The following is a 13,002-nucleotide window of genomic DNA, read 5'->3' as shown; positions in this document are numbered from 1 at the left end:
CTCTCCCCAGGCGTCCGGCCCCAGGGTGGCAACCCAGAGATAGAGGGAGCCCTAGCGTGCTGCTGTTAGCAGAAGTGCAAAGCACAACTCGCCAGCCTTCAGGGTCTCCTCTGCCGGCCCAGCCTCTGGGATGAGTGTGGGGGAAAGGGGGCTTTCCCAAGTGGAGCTCAGGAACTGTTTGCCTAGCCACGGGCAACTCACATAACAGGATGAGAGATTTCTAAAGACAGGGAGAGGATTCAAGAGACCGATTTCAAGATGCCCCCGGCTTCCTGAGCTAACTGGCTGGTAGGGATGCCCTCTGGTGCTGACAACCTAAAGAGCTGACAAGGCCCTCTATGTAGGGAAAGCTGAGGCCTAGTAATGACAATAGCCAGTAGAGCAGAGACTGGGGTAGCAAGAGCAGCAGAGATACCCACCGGAGTCGAAGAATAGGAGTGGGGAGGGATGGGGGCAGGGAAGGGAAAAAGAAAAGAGGAAAAGGAGGGGGAAGGGAAGGAAGAGGAAGAGAGAAAGAGCTGTGAAGATTCAGCTCAGCAAAGAGAGGGAGGGAAAGGGAGAGGGAGAGAGAGGAGAGAGAAGAGAGAGAAGAGGAGAGAGAGGGGAGAGGGAGAGAGAAGAGAGAGTGGGGGAGGGAAGGGGAGAGGAGGAGGGGGAGAGAGAAGGGAGGGAGACAGACACAGAGAAAGATGCATGACAAGGCTGCTGGTCCATCAAAGGACAACCAAGAAGGAGCAGGGTCCCAAAGCGCAGGAAGAGTGTCAGGGAGAAGGGGCCAGGCAGTGTGGGAGGCTGTAGAGAGTTCAAGGGGAAGACAGAGAGGCTGCTGGTCACAAGAGAGAGGAGATGAAGGTGATTAGCCACCAAGGGCAGGCACATTATGGGACATACAGGCCGAGGGCGGGCAGCACGGCAGGAGGACTGGAAGAGGGATGAGAGGGATGGTGGGGAGTGCCCAGCAGAGAGAGCTGGGACGCTGGCCCAGGAGGGCCCCAAGGGGAGCGAGGCTGCCCGTCCCAGAGAGCCGAGCGGCAGAAGAGGTTGGGTCTGACAGCCCCTTCACACCCTGCAGCTGGCACCTAGAGACCATGATGGCCTTCCTGGGTCCCCCAAGGCCTGAGGGCATAGGAGCCAATGCCCAGAAGAGTCTGTGCACAGGGGCATTCCCCCCCCCAACACCGGCCCCAAGGCCAGAGTCACAACCACAAGCGCTCCTGCACGTCTGACAGAACCCATGTGCCGTGCCTGGGGTCAGCCAATGGGGTGGGCCAGCAGCCAAGAGGTACCGACAGCAAGGCTGCCAGGTTGGGAGATGAGAAGGGGTTGCGCACCCCAGGGAGCTACCCCGCTTAGAGGCGTGGCGCTCACCCGGACCTGCTCCCCGAGGACTCGAAAAAAGTCTCGGCAGACGGCCGGCATGCATCAGCGTACAACATTTATTACTGGGCCTGCCCCGTGCAGCACCAGAGCCCTGGCCCTTGTGGGGAGGGGAAGAGAGCTGCCTTCTGGTTCTATCGCATGTTCTCCTACAAAACAGACAAGTTAAACCGTGTCACAAGAATACAACGAGCTGAAATCATGTCGGGGAAGCACAACCAATGGGACCAGGGCATATGTAGGGCACCAGCTGCCTGACGGTACAAGCTCAGGCCCTCCTTCTGACCAGAGAGGACTGCACAGGGTCATTACCCGGAGGCGCGATGCCTGGTACCTGCCGGGGTCAGTGCAGAGCAGGGCGGGGACGGGTGGGGAGGACGGAGATCGGGAAGAAGGAAGGAGGGAGGAGGGAGAAAAGGAAGGAGGGGGAGAAAGGGAGAGAGGGAAGGAGGAGGGACGGGGAGGAGGAGGTGAGAGGGAGGTCTGGGCTGCCCGGCTCACTATCTCTTGGGCCGGTCGATGTCGTCTATGGCAGCTAGGAGTTTCTGCCGCGCTTTCTTGTTGATGTGCGAACCCAGGCAGACGTTCACCAGATTGGTCAGCTGTTTGGAGGAGTACTCCTGGGCAGACAAAGGACAGAGGTGTCAGAGCAGCCCCAAGCCTAGGCCCCGGGGCAAGAGCAGGCTCAAAGAAGGACCCTCCTCTCAGAATGTCACTGACAAGGACTCTGGGGACAGGCTGCTTCGGCCAGTTTGTCCCCACGGGATCCAAGGCTGGGCCAGGCTCACACGTGAAGGAGCCACCACCTGAAAATCCATCCAACTCCCCCTCGCTCTCCTCCCCCGTCCCCGGCCCCATGAAGGTGTCACCCAGAAGCCCCCTCATGGGACACACCCTGGCTGGGCCCCAAAATGGACCAGGATGCACAGACCTTTTCAAAACGCATGGCCCCCTGTGCAGCAGCGCACAAACCAGGCCTAAGCTCACCCTAAAAGAGGCCTGGGGGCCTTCCCTCAAAAGGAAGACTTCCAGGGGGCAGCTGGGTGGCACAGTGGATAGAGCACCGGCCCTGGAGTCAGGAGGACCTGAGTTCAAGTCCAGCCTCAGACACTTGACACTTACTAGCTGTGTGACCCTGGGCAAGTCACTTAACCCTCACTGTCCACACACAAAAAAAGGAGGGCTTCCCCTGAAACTGGCTGAGCATAACACGCCCCACTGTCCAGAAGGAGCCAGGCTGCCAACACTGCCCACCCAAGCCCCACCCCCACCCCCAGATTCCTTCCCGCTAATGCTGTGCTCTCCCAGGTATTCTGGGTCCTGGGCCCCCAGCTCAGCTGGGAGGGCCTTTGCAGAGACTAGCCTGCTACCTCTGGGGGGACTAAAGACCTCTACCCCAGAGTCAGTGAGCCCAGAGCAGGAATACACAGAGAGAGCACCTCCATACCCCTGGGCACTGCACAAACAGCTCACATAACGAAAGGCCAGACACAGAAAACAATTCCTTTTGGTTGGGGTTCTAATACAGATAAATAACCTTCCCCAGTGCTCACAGAGAAGCACAAAGTTCAAGCTGGGTTTGGCGCTCACACAGGAGCCGCCAAACTGGAGGGCGGGGGTCAGAAGACCTTTGTGCAAGTATTGCCTCGCCGCTGACCAACCCCTTGGCCCTGGGACAGTCCCTGAGCCGAGGCCTGCTCAGTTTGCTCTTCTGTGAAATGGGCCACTGAGGAGCCAGGCCGCAGACTCACCCAGCAATCTCCCAGGTTTCTGGGGCCCCAGGCTGGGTAATCCTAATGTCAGAATCAGCCTGGAGCCCTGGCAAAGCCCTTCGGGGAGGCCGAGCATGGCTAGGCAGACCGCCAGGACCACACTCCTCTGCCCAGCTCGTGGGGTCCTGGGCCGGGACTATGAGGCCAGAGCCCCCAGCACACCAGCTTAGCTGAGCGTCCCAGAGGCTCTCACCTGAGCCACTGGCCCCGAGGCAGACAGTGGCACGGCCCGCCTTCTGGGCTGCCCATCTTCCCTGCCGCCCCCACCCTGCCCTCACCCGGTGTTCCTTGATCCAGCGCTCCATGTCGTTCTCTGTCAGGTAATAGGCTTTGATGTAGGTCTCCACAAACTCCTTGTCGGGGATGGGCCTGATGTCCGTCAGCTTCTCCAGCTTCATGAGGAACTGCTGGAAATCCAGCTGCATCAAGGCCCGGCCCTCATTGCTGCACTTCTTCACGTTGGCGTAGCTGGGGAACGAGCCAGACACGGCAGGCCTGACTTCAGGGGGGGGGAGGGGAGGGGAGACAGGCACGGCAGGCCTGACTTCAGGGGGGGGAGGGGAGATAGGCACGGCAGGCCTGACTTGGGTGGGGGGAGGGGAGACAGGCACGGCAGGCCTGACTTCAGGGGGGGGAGGGGAGACAGGCACGGCAGACCTGACTTGGGGGGGGGGAGGGGAGACAGGCACGGCAGACCTGACTTGGGGGGGGAGGGGAGACAGGCACGGCAGGCCTGACTTCAGGGGGGGGCGCCAGGGTGCCGCTCAGCCCCCCCTCCCTCCCAGCCATCAGGCCGCCCGCTCTGACTCACCCCTCCACAATAGTCCTGTTGGCCAGGCGTATGCAGTGCTCCCAAAGTATGTTGGACACAGGCAAGGGGACCCGGACCCTCCTGGAGACCTCGCTCAGGCGCCGGTTAAACTGCTCGAACTCCTAGCAGGACCAGAAAAGGGCTGCATTGGAATGGGAGGCCTAGACGGGCACATCTCCTGCCTGCAGCCTTCGGTGGCCCAGGACCTCGAACTCACACCCTCATCCTGTCCCACTCAGCCTAGGACCAGCGTGTCCCTGAGCCGAGGACAAGGACGGACACATCAGTCTGGCTGTGAAGCGTTCTGGGCAAGCACGCCTGGGAAAGCGTGGCCGGGCCAGCCTCAAGCACCAGTGCTAAGTGCAGGCCTGTCCCCAGGACCAAGCAGCGGAGGGCTCTGGGGCTACCTCTGGGGGCCGCCCCATCACCACATTCCAGGGCTTGGCCTCCAGAAAGGGAGGGTGCCTGGGGCCCCCGTGCGGACGCCCTGCCCTCCAGGGCTGCCCCAATGGCCCAGGTCCCACTTGCCAGTACTATAGGTGAGGAGCTGCTGGAGGGCTGGCGGTGGGCGCCCAAGACCCTTCCCCTCTGGCTGCTGCTCTTATACATGCTGCTTCGTCAGAGCCAAGAGCAGCCGGGCTGGGCCTTGGGGGGTGTGAGGGAGGGAGGAGGGCTCGGTGCCATCCCAGCAAGCAGAGGCAGAGGCGGCCCCTCCCCCCAGCCTGCTCACACACCTGCCTGGCAGCCTGGCAGCAGCAGGTCCCAGGCCCTTTCTCCTCCCCTCTCCCAGGCCCCGGCTCCCAGCCCTGTCTGTGCAGGCCCCTCCCCAGCATGTGCCTTGAGCAAGGTGTCCACGTAGACGTTGTGCTGCGACATGATCTCCTTCACATCCCACTTCACGCTGGCCATCAGCAGCAGCGTCTGCTCGTAGTCGATCGCCTTCCCCGCCACGATCCAATAGATGGGCTTGCGCAGCTCACTGGCGGTCGACACCGTCTGAAAGCGCGCCCACAAGTGAGAAGGGCTCCGTCGGCACCCCATGTCTAGACCCCTGGCGCACAGTCACCCCAGGGGCCTTCTGCTGGGCCACAGCCCAAGGGCTGCCGCTGCAGTAGAGGGAGGCCAAGGGGGACAGCAGGGCTGTCTGCCTTGGGGAAGGCTGGGGACAGGGGACAGCTAGCAACCTCCAAGCAGAGCTGATAGAGCTGTCAGGGAGGGACCAAGGCTGGGGCCAGCACAGCCCACCAGCTACCCTGAACAGGAGGGTCAGCAGTGGGACCACCAGGACCCCTGGACTTACACTTGGGAAGGCATGAGCTGCTTCTCCCACAGAGCCTAGGGTCACCTACAGGGCCACTGCAGCCCACCCCTCACGGGACCCTGATGCCTTTTCACCAGACTAGGGCGGGGAGGGGGGGAGAGACACACCCTTCTGTGGGCAGCAGCGCCCCACCCCATCCCCCTCACCCACCCAGGAGAGGAGCCTGTCACCTGAGAGTAAAACTGCTGCAAAAAGGGTTTCTTGACAGCCGGCATCACAGCATCCAGGTGGGGCTGAAGGAACTCAAACTGTTCAGCCAGGAAGACCCTAGGGGGCAGGAGGGAGGGCAGGGGTAGGGAGGGGAGCGAGGGGGAGGGGAGGAAGAGGGGGAGGAGAAAGGAGGAGGAATAGGAGGGGGAGGGGAGGAGGGGAGGGGGGAAGGGGAAGAGAGAAGGGAGGAGGAATAGGAGGAGGAGGGAGGAGGGGAGGGGGGAAAGGTGGGGAGGGGGGGAAGGGGAGGAGAGAAGGGGAGGGAGGGGGAGGTGGGGGGAGGAGAAGGGAGGAGGAATAGGAGGGGGAAAAGGTGGGGAGGGGGAAAGGAGAGGAAGAGGGAGAGATGAAGAAGGGACAAAAGAGGAAGGACACAATCTCTAAACGGGCACCAGACCATATACTCCACCAGCCCAAAAGCCCAAGCTGGGCACTAAAAGCCACCTCCCCTTTCCAGGCTCCGCTGGCCTGGGCCAGGGTGTTCCCTGTCCCTGATGGGTGTCCTCCCTCCAGACCTTTGCACCAGCTGTTCCCAGGCCTGGGATGCTTCCCCTCCCTGCCCACTTCCCAGACCCTGTACCCAGACCTCCCCTGGCCATGCCCAGCTGGGAGCACCCTCCTGAAATAATTCTGTTCCTTGGTGTATAAGTAAAAGGTTGTTGGAAAAAAATGGCCCCACAGCAAGCCTGGTGGCTCTGGTTGGGTTTTCTCTGTGTCGGTGGCCACGGTGGGCCGAAAGCTGGGGAGGACAGGGGAAGGCAGCGCTCACTGGCCCACCGTGAGCACTCTCTCTGGCTGGGGGGAATCCAGAGTCATCCCTGAGATCGCCCTCCCCATTTTCAGAGGGCTGGAGTCATTCCTTCCACAATGTGCACCTACTGTGTGCACAGGGCTGTGCCGTGGGCATCCCAGTGTCTGCCCTCTTTCTGGGAAAACACAAGTGTGACAGCGCTCCCAAGGAAGCAGCGGCGGCAGCAGCAGCATCAGGAGTGTGGAGGAGGGAGGGACACCCTGAGCAGAGGCCAAGGTCTGCCTCAGCCTCGGGGCCAGTGCTCAGCATCTGAGGCTCCCAGAGGACACCGGCTGTATCTCTGAAGGGGCAACTTTAATTACATTTAATGAAGTGCCCAAGAAAGACCTGAAGGGAGAATCCCAGGTCCTCCCCATGACCCTCGCTTCAGCAGGAAGGAGGCCAGGCTCTGCCCAGGGATGCTGGGGACAGACAGGTCACTCAGACCGAGGCCCACAACGGCTCGCACGGGGGTGACAGATGAGACCTGGGCCGTGCTGGGCAGAGGACAGCCAAGACAAGGCCCCCCGGACACTTACAAGGACTCTGTGGCCACGACTCTCTCTGCCAACCCATACAGCGTGTCCCCGGACGTCAGGACCACGAGGTGACTGAGGTGTGGGCTTGGCACCTTCTCCTTCCTCTCCTCGCCAGCAGTGAGGACGCCCGTGGGGTCCGTGGAAACCTCCTGGAAGAAGAAAAGCCCCCACCATGGCTCGGGACCCCTCCAAGATCTAGGCCCAACTCTCCCTGGGCTTTCACCCAAACAGCACAGAGGAGAAGCAGGACTTTCTCCCCAAAGCCGTCATCACATCAGCATCACCTTCCTCAGCACATCAGCTGCTGTGCAGGCTGAAGGACCTGCCCAACTCCCTGGGGCAGATGCCACCAGCAGCAGCAGCAGCAGAGACAGACAGACAGACAGAGGGTGGGAGCGAGAGGGAGGAGGCACACCAAAGACACCAAGAAACAAAGACAAGGGAAGGGGAGAGGGAAGAAGGCCCTGTAAGTGGGTGGGGGTGAGGTGGTCAGAGAAGGCTTCCTGGAGGAAGAGGCCTGAAGCTTGAGGAGGAGGGGAGGTACACATGCTGGGCCTGCAGAGCCAGAGAAGGCACATGGATAAGGGGAGAAGCCAGAGGTGGAGAGCCCTGGCAGGGTCTGCTGCCGCTGCCCCTGCCCCTGCCCCCGCCCATGGCCTGTGGTAGCTGAGGGATAGCCGGAGTCTGGTACAGTTTCACAGGTGAATGAATGGGGCTCGTGCATCAACCACTGCCCCCCCAGACCCGAGCCACCTGTCTTCTCAAACACACGCAGTTCTGGCCACAGTAAGGATCTACTCTGAGACTCCGGAGCAGCAGTGGCAGGCCCCCCCCCCCCCAAGTCGTACCCAAAAGAGGAGCGATGTGGGACTCACAACCTGGGGTGGTGAGTGACTTGTGTGGGCTCCTCAGCACACACCCTGAATTGGCCCAGCCCTCCTCATCCCCTCTAGGACCACGGACAGCATCTGCTCAGTGACCAGCAGGGCCCTCTGCCTCCAAATCGAGGTTAGACTCACTTCCACAAGTGGAGGAGTCAGACAAGAGATTAAGCTTTAGAAGAAATCTCTGAGAAAGGATAAAAGGGGAACAGGGTTTAGTAAACTCAAGCAGAGCAACAGGCCTGGGAGGGGGGTACACTATTTGACAAGAACTGTGGGAAGCCTCCTGGCAGAAGGGCCCCAGGCTCAGGATGAAAGGTCACCTCCTAACAGAAAAGAGAAGTCCACGAACCACCCAGTGGGTGCCTGGCCCCGATAAAGCCCTGGAGGCACCAGACAGACAGAAGCCAGTCCCTGCCCTTGACAAGTTCTCGGCCCACCGGGAGAGGCCAAGCAAACGTGTGGATGTCCAGACCACAGGCGGGCTGCAGCACCTGAGTGTCTCACAGGGAAGGCACCCAAACTGAGGAGGACCATGAAGGGGGACGACTTTAGCTGGGCTTGAAGAAGTCCGGGAAGCTGGAAGGTGGAGATGAGGAAGAAGATATTCCAGGCAGCCAGGGAACGTGCTCAGAGTTGGAGGATGGAGGGTGTTAAGTGAGGCCAAGCCAGGAGGCCCGTGTCACTGGATAAAGGGGTGTGTGTCAAGGAATAAGGTGCAAGGAGACTGGAAAAGTAGGAGGGGGCCCTGAATGTCAAACAGCCCAGTCCGTGTTTGCCCTTAGAGGCCCTAGGGATGTGAGTAACATGGTCAGACCTGAACTTAAGCAAAATCATTTTGGGATAGGGGAGAGACTTGAAGCAGGCAGACCCCCCCACACACCCCCGCCAGCAGTTATTGCAATAGTCCAGGCGTGAGGTGATGAGAGCCCGCCCCAGTGAGGGGAAAGGATCCAAGGAGATATGTTGCAAAGATTAAATTCACAAGAGATGCTGCAGAGACGAAATTGGCAAGAAATGCTGCAGAGGTGAAATCAACCAGAGATGCTGCAGAGGTGAAATCAACCAGAGATGCTGCAGAGGTGAAATCAACCAGAGATGCTGCAGAGGTGAAATCAACCAGAGATGGACAAGCCTTACCACCACCTTGGATCTGGCGGGGTGAGAGACAATGAGGAGTCTAAGATGCCTTAAGATTCCTCCTGGTTGTGAGCCTGGGGGGCAGGAAGGATGGGGGTGGCCACCAGAGTAATAGGAAAGGTAAGAGCAGGGGAGAGTTTAGAGAGAAAGATCATGAGTTTTGTTTTAGACATTGTGAGTGGAAGATGTCTACTGGAGATCCGGTTCCAGGTGTCTGAAAGGCAGCTGGAGATGTGAGATCGAAAGTCAGCAGAGAGGTTAGGACTAGATAAATACACCTTGGAATCATCTGCATAAATGACTCCATGGGAGTTGATGAGCTCACCAAGAGAAATAGTATAGAGCAGAGGTGCATCCAGATTAAAATTAATTAAGAAATATTTAACGATATAAATAAAAACACAACAGAATATGGTTAATGTTAACGTCGTTTTCTAAGTCAACATTCACTTGCCAAAATCTAATCAGAGAGAGAGGCTGCAGGTGCTGAGGATCCTTAGAGGTGAGAAGTCCTGAGCTGCAGTGAGTGAGGCTTCAGGAAGAAGAGTGCAGGCCAGCAAAGGAAGTCTGGAGATAATGAGGCAAAAACCTGGGCAGGGGCTGAGGCCCCACCTTCTCAGCAGCCTCAGCTTCAAGGACTCTGAAAAGAAGTCCCTGGCATATACCTACAGGGGCTGGCTTAAGGCTCAAGGCTGGACTTCTCTGACCAAATGTCAGGCCTCTCCATCATCGAAGAACATGAACATTGGCTGAGGAGATGAGAGCAGACAGGGTAGGCAGCCCCATCAACTGAATAAGAGGGGCATGACCTCATGGGCCAGCAAGCTTCCCACCTGTTTCTCTGATGAAAGCCTCATTTCTTAGACCAATAGGGAGTGGTGTCAAGATCTCAGAGGAGGTAATCCAAGCAATCAACAGCCATATATAGAAATGCTCTCAATCCCCACTGACTAGAGAAAGGCCAATTAAAGCTGCTCCCACATCACCACCATCACCCCATCAGAAAGGAAAATGACCAAGCCTGGAGGGCACACAGAAAAACAGGCATACTCATGCACTGTTGGTGGAGCTGTGGAATGGCCCAGCCGTTCTGGAGAGCAATGTGGAACTAGGCCCCACAGGCTGTTAAACTGTTTGACCTTTGAGCAAACAGCTGTACCACTGCTAGGTCTATACCCCAAAGAGATCAAAGAAAAGGAAAGGAGCCCCAATATACAAAAAATATTTAGAGCAGCTTTTTCTTTTTTTCTTTTTTTGGTGAGGCAATGGGGGTTAAATGACTTGCCCAGGGTCACACAGCTAGTAAGTGTCAAGTGTCTGAGGCCGGATTTGAACTCAGGTCCTCCTGAATCCAGGGCCGGTGCTTTATCCACTGCGCCACCTAGCTGCCCCCTAGAGCAGCTTTTAAAAAATATTTTATTTTCCTCCCAATTACTTGTAAAAAACAATTTTCAACATTCTTTTTAAAAAATTTTGAGTTCCAAATTTTCTCTCCCTCATTCCTGCCCCTCCCTACATGACTGAGAAGGCAAGAAATTTGATAGTTATACATGTCTGGTCATGAAAAACATATTTCCATGGTAGTCATGAAAGAAAACACAGACAAAAGAAAACAAGAAAAATAAAGAAAGTAAAGAAAAGTCTGCTTTGATCTGCATTCAGACTCCATCAGTTCTCTGGAGATGGATAACATTTTTCATCATCAGTCCTTCGGGATTGTCTTAGATCACTGTATTGCTGACAACAGCTAAGTCATTCACAGCTAATCATTATGCATATTATTGCTGTTACTGTATACAATGTTTCCCTGGTTCTGCTCACTTCACTCTGCATCAGCTCATGTAAGTCTTTCCAGGTTTTTCTGAGAGCATCCTGCTGACCGTTGTGGAATACAATGGTATTCCACCACAATTTGTTCAGCCATTCCCTAATTGCCAATCTCAAAAGTGTGAGGTGGTAGCTCAGAATTGTTTTAATTTGCCCTTCTCAAAGCATTAGTGATTTAGAGCATTTTTTCATGACTAGAGATAGCTTTGATTTCTTCATCCGAAAACTGCCTGTTCATATCCTTTGACTATTTATCAACTGAGGAATGGCCCTTATTTCTATTATTATCATTATTGGGGGGGGGGCAGGGGGCAAGGTCACAGAGCTAGTGGCAAGGGTCTGAAGCCAGATTTGAACTCAGATCCTCCTGAATCCAGGGCCAGTGCTTTAACCACTGCGCCATCTAGCTGCCCCCAGCTCCTATTTCCATCAATCTGACTCAGTTCTCTATATGATTAAGAAATGAGGTCTTAGGGGCGGCTAGGTGGCGCAGTGGATAAAGCACCAGCCCTGGATTCAGGAGGACCTGAGTTCAAATCTGGCCTCAGACACTCGACACTTATTAGCTGTGTGACCCTGGGCAAGTCACTTAACCCCAATTGCCTCACTAAAAACAAACAAAAAAAAAGAAATGAGGTCTTAATCAGAGAAACTTGCTGTAAATTTTTTTCAGTTATGATTACTCTGTATTTCTCTCCATCCTATTTCCCCCCATTTTCCTACTCTCTCCTTTCACCCCTAATCAGCTCTGTTGCCTATCAGCACTCCCCCTCCCCCGCCCCCAACACACACACACACACACACACACACACACACACACACACACACACACACACACACACCTCCTTGCTCTCCTACTTTCCTGCAGGTAAGACAGATTTCTATAACCGACTGAGTGTGTATCATATGTTCCTGCTTTTAGTCCATTCTAATGAGAGTAAGGTAGAGCAGTTTTTTGCAAAAGCAGAGGATTAGATCTGCAGGTCTGTCTATCACCTGGGCACTGGCTGAACAAGGTGTTGGGACACTATGGGTAAGAAATGATGAAGGGGAAGGTTTCAGAGAGCCCTGTATGTAGTGATGTTGAGGGAAGGGGCAGAAGTGGAGAGCAGGTGAGAAAAACCAAACAGCTCTGAAAGACTTGGGAATCCACTTACATGGAGTGATGCTGAGTGAAGTGAGCAAAAGCAGGAGAACATTGGACACGGTAACACTGTGGGATGATCAACTGTGACAGACTTGGATCTTCTCAGCAATACAATGATCCAAGACCCAAGGACTCCTGATGAAAAATGCCCTCCACCTGCAGAGCACTCTGGAGTCTGAATGCAGACTGGAGCAGGCTAGTTTCACCTTTTACTTGGTTTTGATTGTTGTGGCTTTTCCTTTTGTTCTGTTTCTTCTCTCACAACATGACTAATGTGGAAATGTGTTTAACACGATTGTACATGCATAACCTATATCAGACTGCTTGCCGTTTTGGGGAGGGGGCAGGGGAGGGAGGGAGAAAAATTTGAACTCATCTTATTAAAAATGAATGATGGGGGGGCAGCTAGGTGGCACAGTGGATAGAGCACTGGCCCTGGAGTCAGGAGTACCTGAGTTCAAATCTGGCCTCAGACACTTAATGCTTACTAGCTGTGTGACCCTGGGCAAGTCACTTAACCCTAATTGCCTCACTAAAAAAAAAAAAATGAATGATGGGGGGCGGCTAGGTGGTGCAGTGGATAGAGCACCGACCCTGGAGTCAGGAGTACCTGGGTTCAAATCTGGCCTCAGACCCTTAACACTTACTAGCTGTGTGACCCTAGGCAAGTCACTTAACCCCAATTGCCTTACTAAAAAAAAAAAAAATGAATGATGGGGGCAGCTAGGTGGCATAGTAGAAAAAGCACTGGCCCTGGATTCAGGAGGACCTGAGTTCAAATGCGGCCTCAGACACTTGACACTTACTAGCAGTGTGACCCTGGGCAAGTCACTTAACCCTCATTGCCCTGAAAAAAAAAAAGAATGACGAAAAAAATGAATGATGAAAACTACCTTTACATGTAATAGAAAAAAAAATTAAACACTATTTACTAGAAATTTTTTTCCCCCTGGGGCAATGAGGGTTAAAGTGACTTGCACAGAGTCACACAGCTAGTAAGCACAAGTGTCTGAAGTCAGATTTGAACTCAGGTCCTTCCGAATCCAGGGCCGGTGCTTTATCCACTCCACCACCTAGCTACCCCAGAGGCTTCAGGATGACCCATGTTACAAGAACAGTCCACCAGGGTCAGGGCCCGGAGTGAGGAAATATTTTCTCTTCAGAAATGACAACAGTATAAAGACAGA

The 13,002-nt window shown here is 55.5% G+C and overlaps 1 protein-coding gene across 2 annotated transcripts in view; it reads right to left on the bottom strand.

Moving 5' to 3' along the window:
- Positions 1-1,417: 1,417 nt before the first annotated feature.
- VPS50 (VPS50 subunit of EARP/GARPII complex) overlaps positions 1,418-13,002 on the bottom strand; it is a 60,152-nt gene continuing 48,567 nt past the window's right edge. For both annotated transcript variants that reach the window (XM_043977959.1, XM_043977960.1), the window contains exons 23-28: positions 6,821-6,969; positions 5,452-5,548; positions 4,798-4,956; positions 3,961-4,082; positions 3,428-3,617; positions 1,418-1,997 (exon numbers count right to left, since the gene is read on the bottom strand). In XM_043977959.1, coding sequence (XP_043833894.1) covers positions 1,878-1,997; positions 3,428-3,617; positions 3,961-4,082; positions 4,798-4,956; positions 5,452-5,548; positions 6,821-6,969 — 837 coding nt within the window. In that variant the 3' untranslated portion in view covers positions 1,418-1,877. The remainder of the gene's footprint in view (positions 1,998-3,427; positions 3,618-3,960; positions 4,083-4,797; positions 4,957-5,451; positions 5,549-6,820; positions 6,970-13,002) is intronic.

The sequence above is a fragment of the Dromiciops gliroides genome, chromosome 1 (genome assembly GCF_019393635.1).
Source record: "Dromiciops gliroides isolate mDroGli1 chromosome 1, mDroGli1.pri, whole genome shotgun sequence".
Lineage (NCBI taxonomy): Eukaryota > Metazoa > Chordata > Mammalia > Microbiotheria > Microbiotheriidae > Dromiciops > Dromiciops gliroides.
This window is presented reverse-complemented; position numbering and strand designations above follow the sequence as displayed.